Source organism: Bombus huntii, chromosome 3, assembly GCF_024542735.1.
Source record: "Bombus huntii isolate Logan2020A chromosome 3, iyBomHunt1.1, whole genome shotgun sequence".
Taxonomy (NCBI): domain Eukaryota; kingdom Metazoa; phylum Arthropoda; class Insecta; order Hymenoptera; family Apidae; genus Bombus; species Bombus huntii.
This window is the reverse complement of record NC_066240.1, coordinates 1,373,642-1,384,729: the sequence shown is the minus strand read 5'-3', so window position 1 is coordinate 1,384,729 and position 11,088 is coordinate 1,373,642. Positions and strand designations below refer to the sequence as shown.

The following is an 11,088-nucleotide window of genomic DNA, read 5'->3' as shown; positions in this document are numbered from 1 at the left end:
CGATGCATCCCCCGTTTCCGGCCATTTTTTATTCTCCGCTGCATCTGCCTTCGCTGCACACAGTCGCCATCTACGAATCTACGATCGTTTTCACGTAACAAGCCATTAAACGATTTGATTGAAAATTTTGGTAAATCATATTAATTGTAGTTAACGATAGTCGAAAGAATATTTATTCTAATTTTGTTTCTTCCTATTCTTTCTGGAGACGGATATTTTAAAATATCTTTTAAGGTAATAAAAGTTATTGGAATAAATTCCAAATATTAAAAGAATTATTACGAGCAGAGATTCGAGGGATTTGAAGGAAGAGCGCCCTTCGACGAGTATTAGCAGAAAACGTTTACCACTGCCAATAGATCTGTGACCTTTTCGTTCTCAAATTTATCAAAGGTATAGCAACGTGTCATTACTCTTTAATTCGAATCAATTACTCTAATATCACCTTTATTATTTAGTTTTCTTCCATATTTGATGCAAAAAGATCTCCCAAAATCAATTCAACGCTTGCATAATCTGCCCCTCCGAAGACAATAACCGAAACTAGTTGTCAAATTTATCAAAGGGCCAGTAACGTGCATCGAACGTCGGCTTCGACCAATTACTTCGGTAATAAGCCTGTCCTCGGCTCCAGACAGACACCTAATGTTCCTACACCGGTCAACGAGCTTGTGAACTGCGGAGAACTCAACGGTGAAAAGGAAACGCGGCACGGGCCCCTCATACAGATGTCTCGTGAAGTCGCACCTGGCGGCAGGTGGTGGCTACGGCAGGGGTTCCCTGCAGCCCCTTCACGTCCCCTCACACTCGATAGATTCACGCGTGTGCCCGTGATCATACGTTACCTGGCGCGTGTTCAGCCGACCTCCTCGAGGAAACCGATCAACTGCTCGCCACGGACCGTGGAATCCGCGTCGAGCATCCTGGCTTAGTCCATTCGCGTCTTCCGGCTCGTTCAGCGTCGTAAATTCAAAGTTGAAGGACCGTGTATTGCAAATTGCGATGGATAAAGATTAAATTTGTAAAATTCCATTTGCAAGTGGAAATTATTCAACGGTCGATGAAAATTCTTGGCAATTAAATCATGATAAATATAAGACATTTTGTAAAGTGTCAATCGAAAGTAGGAGTTATCAGGACAATTTGTTATTGGAGAACTTTGTTCGTAATGTTTGGTTCAAGTGAAATTTCTATTAGAAATTATTCTCAGGCTGACAGACTCGTGAATATCAAGACAAAACAACTTTATTGATCTTGGTGACACGTATCGTCGTTAAAGGCTGTCGTAGCGATCGAAATGCCCTTAGAACGTCCCTGTAGCTTCCTCTAATCGTATTCTGCTCCGATAGTGATGCTCATCTCCTCGGAAACGATTACCGTTTGATGGTACCAGCGATTGGTATCCAGGACAACTGTGCGACAAATCGATCATTAGGAAATTTCACAGTGAAGAAATCGAGCCAGACTTACTTATTTCGCCAGGATGTACTACGACTTTCAACCTGTAACAAGCGTAATGACACTCTCTGGGTGGTTCCAACATCCACAATTTCTCACCCTTGATCTGAGCTTGCCACGAAGGGTGTTCCACGTCGTCCACCTGAAAAAGTCGAAATATTTCATCGATAAAAGGAGGGAATGAAAATAAATATTTATTGAAGGAGTACCTACGTGCATAGGGGCCCCATATCCTTGGCTACCCATAAAAATCCAATCGGTCTTCTCTGTTTCTGCAGTGACAGGCAGAAAATACGGTCTTTGATAGTGTTTCCTGAGCACACCGCCAATTTCTTCGTCACAGTTACTCCTTTAACAAGAATTATAATTATATTGTAATTCTCTATATTTATTTAATATCAGCTAGTTTATCATATATATACATGTTTAATAATTTGCATCTATTTGCAAACCAAATTACCAGAATTTTTTATGAATCTAAGTTTATTAGCAACGAATGTACGAAATTTTTTTTCTCGCTTTGTTTTATGATATAGATTCTAATTCTCTTCCCTTGTTTAACATGTAACGATATTTTTATATCATCCTGTGCAAAACAATACAAAGTCCACTTCACAATGCGAAGTTATCAGACAGGAGAGGTAACGAAGAACGCGTCGCTCGACACGAATATGAGTTTCTAGGTAATTGTTTCGATGAATACGGGCCGCTGGAAACTACATAGTTCGCTTGGAAGCTCGTTAGCCGGATTGTGTGCATACGCGCGAGCTTTAGGGCAGTTATTGAAGCCCCAAAACTGCCTTCTTCACGGGCACCGTTCATCCAGACTCTCGGGACACTTACTAAAACCTTGGCCAAAAAAACATCACCAGATTTAACTGACAGTGACATTTAATACCATCCCATATATCCTTTCTCCTAATCTAGCGCTAACAAACTACCCTTTTTCTTTAAAATAAATTTCAAATAAATCTATACCTAACAAACACGAAGATGGTATCCCACTGGGGGTTGCCACCTAAATGACGATCAAACAGCTAAAAAATTCTACCAAATGTCCAAACTGGACAAATTGTGAATGTAAAGAATTAAATAAATAAAAAAAATAGATCTATATCTTTTCTTTTATTTTATGTATAATCTATAGAAATGCTACAAAATAATACGATTATTTTAATCCAGCGTTTATTTATAATTAGGTTATATAGCACAATATCGTAATACAGTATTACCTCGTTAATAGAGATACTTCTTGCTTCGTTAATAGACACGCAGTTATTTTGATTGTTTTCAGAAACTATTTCGACGAAACATGCGTTCGCGTTATAAGAATCTTACTCGTGATCTACGTTATCTCGGCTACTAATGAATTATATTATATCTATGTCACATGTATCATGTATGTACATATAAAATCGATTAAATAAAATAGAAAAATGAAATAAATGAAAATTACAATGGAAATTGTACTCACCAGCCCACGTACCATGGCTTCGTCCCTTTCTCCAGCAATGATCGACTAGCGCTCATATCGAACACGTCCTGAAGACTTTTAAACTCGGTTTTATAAGGAAAAAACTGGCAATTCGCGTCCTCTCCGTCGTACAACGATTTAAAGAAAGAAAACGAGAATGTTTCCGTTGCTGTCCAGTTAGTCATGGCATCCGTAATCACTACCGGTCTTCCTGAATACGCATATCTATTCCTCGAAAGAGAGCACAAAAGGATGAAAAAGATTCCAACATAGAAAATAATAAAATTGAATTTCACATATACTTCTGTGTATTAACGGACGAATAAAGCAGAACGAGAGGGGATTAAAATTAATTCAAGAGCGTAAGTGGAGCAAGAACTAGGGGAATTGGACGAGCCAGTACCGTTCCTCAAAAATGGCAGGATCCACGTTGGATATCCTGTCAACCTGTTGAACGTCCCGACACATTGAACAATCCTCGGCTGGCCGGAATATTTTCTGCGTGAACGAAGGTACTTCCGCCAGGCACTTGAAAAATATTCAACCCTTAACAAAAATCGATTTACTAACGCTAAAAACCGATTTAAGAATAGGAAGAAACGCAAGGATAAAGACCGATATTTTGCCAAAATGTTTACTAAAATTCTTCGAAAATAGATCAGATATCACAAACAACGATTAACTCTATTAAAAAAAAAAAAAGACAGAAAATTAAAAATTCTCTTACAATCGCGTGACAAAAATGATATGATTGAAGTACGTATAGAAAGAAGCAAAGATAAAAACAAATCTTTTACTGAAAAAACGATTTCCCCAAGGATTGATCTTTTTTAAAGCTCAGATCGGTCGACTTTCTTATCTTTCTTTTTAACGAAAAGGATTGATTTCGTGGCTCACCTTGTCGTAACGAACGGTGTGCACGTAATTCCAGAGGAATTGACCTAGAATCCACGCGAGGATCAGCAAGATCCACAGGTGTCTCCTGCGGAACTTCGATCCTCCGGGTCTAAGAAGACATTGAGCGCGAAACAATTTCACAGACCTGCTAGGAAGTGTTGTTTCCTCAATCTTCGTCACTATCGCGCGTAACTCCTTCTTCGCCAGTTCGAGCGACTTTTTCGAAGACTCGTTGGACACTTTGTTGCTATTCACGTCCGTCATGGCATTCGATAAATCGGTCGCCGTGTCTCGAAACTTTGAATATTCGTAAAATAATCACTAAGATGTTACTGATCCTTTTCCAAGAACTTCCTGTAAATTCTGGAATTCTTAAGTTTAAACTGCGGAATCTATAAGTTAAGCTTAATGCTGTTTAAAGTTTAATCCTCGAGAAAACTTCGTCTTTTATTATTATTATTATTATTATTATTATTATTATTATTATTATTATTATTATTATTATTATTATTATTATTATTATTATTATTATTATTATTTTAGATATCGAAAATCTTGAAAAAGTTCTCTAAGGCTTCTGACGGTCCTGATGGTCGACGTGGAACTGTGCCAGGATCCTTTCACGGGGTTCCACAGAGGCAAAGGACACGGTTGCGCACGGGAATGATGCGATACGGGGGTGTGAAATGAACAAGAATCTGGGCTACCGATTGATTGAAACGAGATCTACCCGAACTAGTGGAAAGGGGCATCGAAACAATTTCTCATCTATTTTCTACACCAGCAAAAAAGAATTTCCGCAAGAAAAAGTTAAAAAAAAAACAGCCAGAATAATCAACGGTTTTATTTTAATGTCTAACGATTCGAGGGAAAAAAGTGACGAAAAGGGGGAAAAATTGTCAAGTCTACAAACATTAAATTGAAATAAGAAATTAAAAGATTATATAAAGAAAATTATTCGTTTCGCAATTTTATGAGGATTTTGCAAGAAGGGAATATGTTTGAAATTAAAAAAGTGAGCGATGTAAACGTGACGCACGAACGGATCTCCCTCTGCCATAAATGTGTGTCGCTGGTTTCTTATCACATGGAGCAGGTGGTAGTGATCAACGAGCCGTGAGGATTTTCTTGTTAAAATACAATCATCGAGCTAACTCTTATCGCTCGCACCCATTTCTTCAACGCGGTTCCTTTCCACCTCCAATCCATCGATACCGTATCAATTTTTAACTGGAACGGTTACTTACTCTACCACTGTTTATTCTATTATGAAAAATATTTTAAATACATTATGTATTTTTTTTACATCTTTTTCATTTTTTTTCTTTCAATTATTCAACCGAATTTAATCAACTTCTACGCTTAAAAGGAGTTCGGGAAATCTCGAACGAACAATGATACTAGGAATATTAAATTAAATATAGAATGGATTTTTCGAATGAGAAACACGTACAGAGGACGATTCTCGTGAAATTGTTAGAGCGAAAGGGGCTGTTTCGTGCAACGACTAGAGGGATCCACCCTCGTTTACGATTGCAAATTGACAATCTACGTGCCAATCTGAATCTTCGTTAACGATTATTCCACGTAGAATTAACGCTAGGTTCTCTTTTTATGGGGAGCACGAAGCGGCTACGGGTTCTCAGGGCGTATGACCACGCCCTGGGAAACCCCGATGAATCTGATATTCTCCTATAGCCGGATGGTGACTGGTCGGGGCCTTTGGCCCCCGCCAGTTTTCCGATCCGGTAGGGAGAAACTCGGAGAAGTTGGTGGGCCCGTATCTGCCAAGACCACTCACCTCACCTTCTTGTGGAGCTCCCCGTCACCCTGCACCAGCCTTAACCGGGGTAGGGTGCGAAAGAGTGAGTGGCACCAGGATGGAAACCCTTGTTGACGACCTCGCCGATCTCTTAAGAACTATTATGAATAGAAAAACGAACCAAAAAATCGTTTACGGTGCAGAGGAGGGATACCCCAGTACCGGCGCAGCCGCGGGTTGTAAAGCGGGCCCTGCTGCGTCGTCATCGAGCAACCGTGGCCGTCCACGGTGTGCCGCGGTATCGCTCGCCGTGAGGGACGGCTCGGGCTTCACGTACAGGGATGCGATGTCGGTGATGAAGAGGAAAGTCAAGCTCTCCGAACTCGATATCGCGGAGTTACGACCGAGGAGGGCGATCACGGGGGTTTGCTGTTCGACATCTCAGGCCAGGACGCTGGGAGCAAAGCATCACGACTGGCCGAGCGAATGGCGGCCACGCTGAAGGACTTGCCCGCCAAGGTAACCGTGCCGCGAAGGACGGCCGAGCTAAGAGTGACCGGACTGGAGGACTTGGTCACCTCGGAGGAGGTGGTAGCCGCCGTTGCTGAGACCGGGAGCTGCCGCGCCGACGAGGTCAACGTGGGAGTTATACGCTCCGCTCCTTGGGGCCTCGGGTCGGTGTGGCTACGCTGCCCGCTGACAGCGTCCACGAAAATCAGCAGAGGAGGAGACGCCCTACCAGGAGGTAGGATTAACATTGGTTGGTCAGCGGCGAGGGTTTCCCCTCTCCCTGCGCGCCGACTCCAATGCGTCAGGTGCATAGGTCACGTGCTCCGGGAGTGCACATCGACGGCCGACCGGTCGGACCGTTGTACCGGTGCGGGGTGGAAGGACTCGCGCCAGGGACTGCTCGGCGCGAGTACCCATGTGTCCGGTGCGCGCGGATCTGGGACTGCCCGCGTCGCACCGTATGGCGTCACCGTACGCGGTGACGAGGAGGAAAACGATGCCGCCGTCAACTTACCCCACGAAGGCCAGAAGAGAGAACAGAGAAATCGGACACACCGACTGCAAGGGAAACGGCCCGGAGGAGGCTATGGAGACGGAGCCTTCCCCGACGTGGGCGGAAGAAGAGGAGGAGGACAACTGCTCCTGCAGTACAATCTTAACCGCTCTCGCCGGCCTCAGAACTTAATGTTCCAGAGCCTGGCGGAGCGGCGGATCGGTCTAGGAGCGGTGGCCGAGCCGTACAGCATTCGCGACGCATCACGAGACGCTGGGGATCTGATCCGTTCGGTCGCCATATTCTGGACCGGGATCGCGGGAAGCCCCTCCTGCTCGGTGATCGAGCGGGGACGACGCTTCGTGGCCGTGAAATGGGCCGACCTGGCCGTAGTGACCGTCTACGTGTCGCCCAACATCAGCCGGACAGAATACGCCTCCTTCTTGGACGGACTCGGGGCTTGCACGAGGCGATTGGGCGCCTACCCGTCACTGGTCCTCGGGGACTCAACGGCGTGGGGCTCCCGCAGGACCAACGGAAGGGGCGGGGCGCGACGTGCAGGACTGGGCGGCCGCATTCGGCCTCCGGCTTATGAACCGGGGGTCGTCCAGCACGTGCGTGGCGTGGCGCGGCGAGTCCATAGTGGACCTCACATGGGCAAACCCTGCTGTATCCCGCCGTGTTTCCGGTTGCGAGGTCTCCCCGGAGGAGACCCTCTCGGACCACCTCTACATCTTGATGAAGTGGCGGTTGGCGGCGCGATGGGCGACCGTTCGCTGGGTGCGCGTGGGCCCATCGACCCACCGGGAAGGAGAAGAAGATACCCGAGGTGGGCGGTGATCCACCGCGACGACGACTTCATGGCGGCGGCCGCCATAGCCGTCGCTAGGTTGGAAGAATCCCCGACCGACGAGAACGCGGCAGCGGGAGCGACCCGGCTGAGGCACGACATGCACGCGATCTGCGATTCTTGTATGCCGCGGTATGGAGCCCAGCGCTGCGCCGGCGCTGTATATTGGTGGTCCGAGGAGATCGCTCGTCTCCGCGAGGCGTGCATCCGCGCTTGGCGCCAGTACACCAAATCCCGCCGTGGGCGGCGTGTGGATAAAGCCACGGTGGATCGTCTGTACGAGGCCCACCGCGAAGCGCGGAGGTCCATACAACGAGCCATCAAGGAGACGAAGAGGCGGGCCTGGGACGAGCTTCTGGCCGGCCTCGACTCCGATCCCTGGGGGCACCCTTACAAGATGGTATTGAACCAACTCCGTCCATGGACGCCTCCCTTAACGGAGAGCATGGACCCCCGGTTCCTGGAGGAGGTCGTCGGCACGTCGAGGGAGATGGCAGCTTTACCGAAGGGGAGGAACAGGAGCCTCAACCGCCGGAAGAAGAATCACGTGTCACTGCGGGAAGTTTGAGCCCGGAATAGAGGATTACCGAGGAAGAACTGGCCGGGGCCGTTGGGGGGATCGGAGCGCGGAAAGCTCCGGGTCCCGATGGAGTTCCGGCCCGCCTGTGGAAGGACGTCGCCGGGGTCTTGGCCCCGAGACTAATGCGTCTGTTCGATGGATGCCTGTCTCGGGGTGAATTCCCCGCTTCGTGGAAGGAGGAGCGGATGGTCCTGCTGCCGAAGCCGGGACGCTCTCCGGACTCGCCTTCCGTCTTCCGCCCGTTGTGCTCTTTGGACGAGGCGGGCAAGCTCTGGAGAGAGTGGTGGCTGCCCGCCTGGAGTCGCATTTGTGCCGGGGTGTTCCCGGACAGCACGACGGCCAGTTCGGTTTCCGGAGAGGGCGGTCTACGACCGACGCTGTCGCCCATGTCCGCTCCCTTGTCGAGGGGGCCGAGCGGCGTGTTTACGTGGCGTTGGCCATGTCGCTGGACGTGGTGCTATCCCCTGGGACAGGATATGCCGGACCCCCGAATTTCATCGGGTACCCGCGTACCTGCGAGGCATTCCTCCGGGACCGGAGTATCGTCTACACCGTCCGGGGCGGAAGGATGACCGGGAGGGCTGTACCCCGCGGAGTCCCGCAGAGTTCGGTGTTGGGTCCGTTGCTGTGGAACATAGCGTACGACGCGGTGCTTCGGACGCCAATGCCTCCAAACGCGGCACTGGCGTGCTACGCCGACGACACGTTGGTGCTGGTCTGAGGCACGGCATGGGGTAGAACCATCCGCCTGGCGGAGCTGGCGGTGGCCTGCGTGGTCGCCGAGATCAAGGGATTGGGACTGAGGGTGTCCCCTGATAAGTCCGAGGCAATGTGAGTTTGCCGCAGGGCCAATCACGGGACGCCTCCAGCGGGTTATCGCCTGAGGTTGGAGGGGGCTGAGATCGGGGTCGAAACCAGCATGAAGTATCTGGGCCTGACCCTCGACAGCCACTGGACCTTCGGCGCTCACTTCAAGCGCCTGGCACCGTCTGTTGAGGCGGCGGCGAATTCCTTAGGACGTTTGCTGCGTCGGCTGGGCGGGCCCGACGTCGGAGTGCGCCGGCTGTACGCCGGCGTGGTGCGATCGAGGCTGTACGGAGCGCCGATCTGGGCGGAGAACCTGATGACCAACCGTCGCAGTCTCCTAGCGGTCAAGAGGCTGCACAGGACGGTGGCCATCAGGGCAGTGAGGGGCTTACGCAACGTTTCGGCGGCAGCAGCGGCGGTGCACGCTGGGTTTCCCCCGTTCGAATTGCAGGCCCTGAGATATCGCGAGATTTATCTCCACATTCCGGGTCTGTCGGGCGGGATGGGCCCTGTGGGCGCCGACGTTAGGGTTCGGGCTCGGCGGACTTTGCTCGACAGATGGCGCGCCAGCCTCGACACGAGAGCGGGTACGCCGGGCTAAGGGTCCTCGGGGCCGTCCTTTCAAAATGGGACGTTTGGTTGGACGGTAGCGGGCCTGCCCTGACCTACAGGGTGACGCAGGTACTCACCGGACACGGTTGCTTCGGTGAGTACCTGCACCGAATCGGGAAGAGGCGACCACGCGTTGCCACCACTACGATGCGAGCGTGGACTCGGCGCAGCACACGCTGGAGTACTGCCCGGCGTGGGCGCTGCCGCGCCACTACCTCATCGTGGAAATCGGATGGGACCTCTCGCAGCAGGCGATCCTTGGGGCATTGTTGGTGAGTGAGAGAGGGAGGAGGGCCGTGACCTCCTTCTGTGAGCAGGTTATACTTCGGAAAGAGGCTGCGGTGAGGGTGAGGGTGCGGGACTCCGAGAGGATCGGCCGGCGAGGACGCGGCAGAGGCCGTCAACGCATTTCGGCGAGGCACGCTAGGTCCGCCACCCCCCCCGGTGGGGTTCAAACTTAGGCGCTGGCAGCTCAGCGCCTCGGGGCCGCCAAGCAGTCCGGTAGGGGAACCAGACTGCCTGGTACGGCGGCTTCGGCGACGAGGCGCGGTGTGTCATGGCCGGACACCGCTTCATAGGGGATGTATTGTGTGCGGCGGGAGGGGGACGGTGTGTCGCTCACACCGGTTCTCGGGCCTCTCTTGATCGCAGCCGTCATCGTGGAGGTTTTAGTCGGTTGGAGTTCGGTACTACCGCGCCGCTTTTCCCCAGGAGCGACCTGCTGTTCGTACGGATTTCCTCCACGTTAATAAAAAAAAAAGGTTCTCTTTCTATGCCTTCCCTTTTTGTTTTGTTTTTCAATAACTACCGTGTTTTGCAAATTGTCTGACGTCTTTGTGCACGTCAGAAAATACTTTTACGTGAAACAAACCATTTTTAAATCTGCTTGCTCGAACAACGCGGAAGCGAAAGAGAATAGTAATGAAGCTGAATTAAATAAAGTATGAAAAAGACAGAAAAAATCGTATGAAAAGTATGAGAAATATTCCCTTTTAATAATCCTTCCCTTGAAGTACTCGATGTTTAAATAAAAGACATATACCTTATTTAATTCCGAATATTCTTCCTTCCTCTTCCATTTTCTCTTCATCTGCAATTTTAAGATGGAGCCTTTTGTACGGGATAGTAAAAAAAGCTAGGTCAAATGCTTTCAGCGCAATTAAATTCTTTAATTGTTGTCAGTCGGGTTCGAAATACACTAGTCGATCTTTTATCGTTAATAATTATTGTATATACTATGGTACTCCTTCGATATAAATAATACGACGTCAATAAAATAATGACAATATGTTTGCTCTTCGTTCCCCGTCTTAACAAATTATATATATTATATACCTACTTCATTTAGTACTTGCTTGTCGTCGATAGATTGCGTAAAACACGTACAAGTTAAATAAAAACGGCGATGACAGTGATAATGATCATGACAATGATAATCTCCACCGCGTTTCTCTCAAGGGAGACGACTGAGGAGAAACCTTCGAGAAAAAACAATCTTATAGATGTTATCTATCGTAAAATCGAGGAAAAATCAGGCCAAAATTATCCGATTAATATTAGAATTCTTTTAGTAATTTGTTACAGGTTCCTTAAGAAAAAGAAATTCATTTTGACGAGTCATTTATGAAATGAAAAATAATGCATT

General features: G+C 48.6%; 1 protein-coding gene across 1 annotated transcript; it reads right to left on the bottom strand.

The window, feature by feature from the left end:
- Window positions 1-974: 974 nt before the first annotated feature.
- On the bottom strand, window positions 975-5,868 carry LOC126878419 (uncharacterized). Its single transcript, XM_050641187.1, has 6 exons — window positions 3,830-5,868; window positions 3,336-3,460; window positions 2,933-3,157; window positions 1,672-1,807; window positions 1,471-1,600; window positions 975-1,412 (listed from the first exon to the last, which is right to left on the bottom strand). The coding sequence occupies exons 1-6, from the start codon at window positions 4,091-4,093 to the stop codon at window positions 1,327-1,329; spliced, it is 966 nt and encodes a 321-aa protein (XP_050497144.1). The 5' UTR covers window positions 4,094-5,868; the 3' UTR covers window positions 975-1,326.
- Between the last annotated feature and the right edge of the window lie 5,220 nt (window positions 5,869-11,088).

Coding starts and splice junctions, on each gene's coding strand:
- LOC126878419 (XM_050641187.1), bottom strand. CDS start 4,093: ATGACGGACGTGAATAGCAACAAAGTGTCCAACGAGTCTTCGAAAAAG. Junction 3,461..3,829: donor ACACCGTTCGTTACGACAAG/GTGAGCCACGAA, acceptor ATATTTTTCAAG/TGCCTGGCGGAAGTACCTTC. Junction 1,808..2,932: donor AAGCCATGGTACGTGGGCTG/GTGAGTACAATT, acceptor TTCTTGTTAAAG/GAGTAACTGTGACGAAGAAA.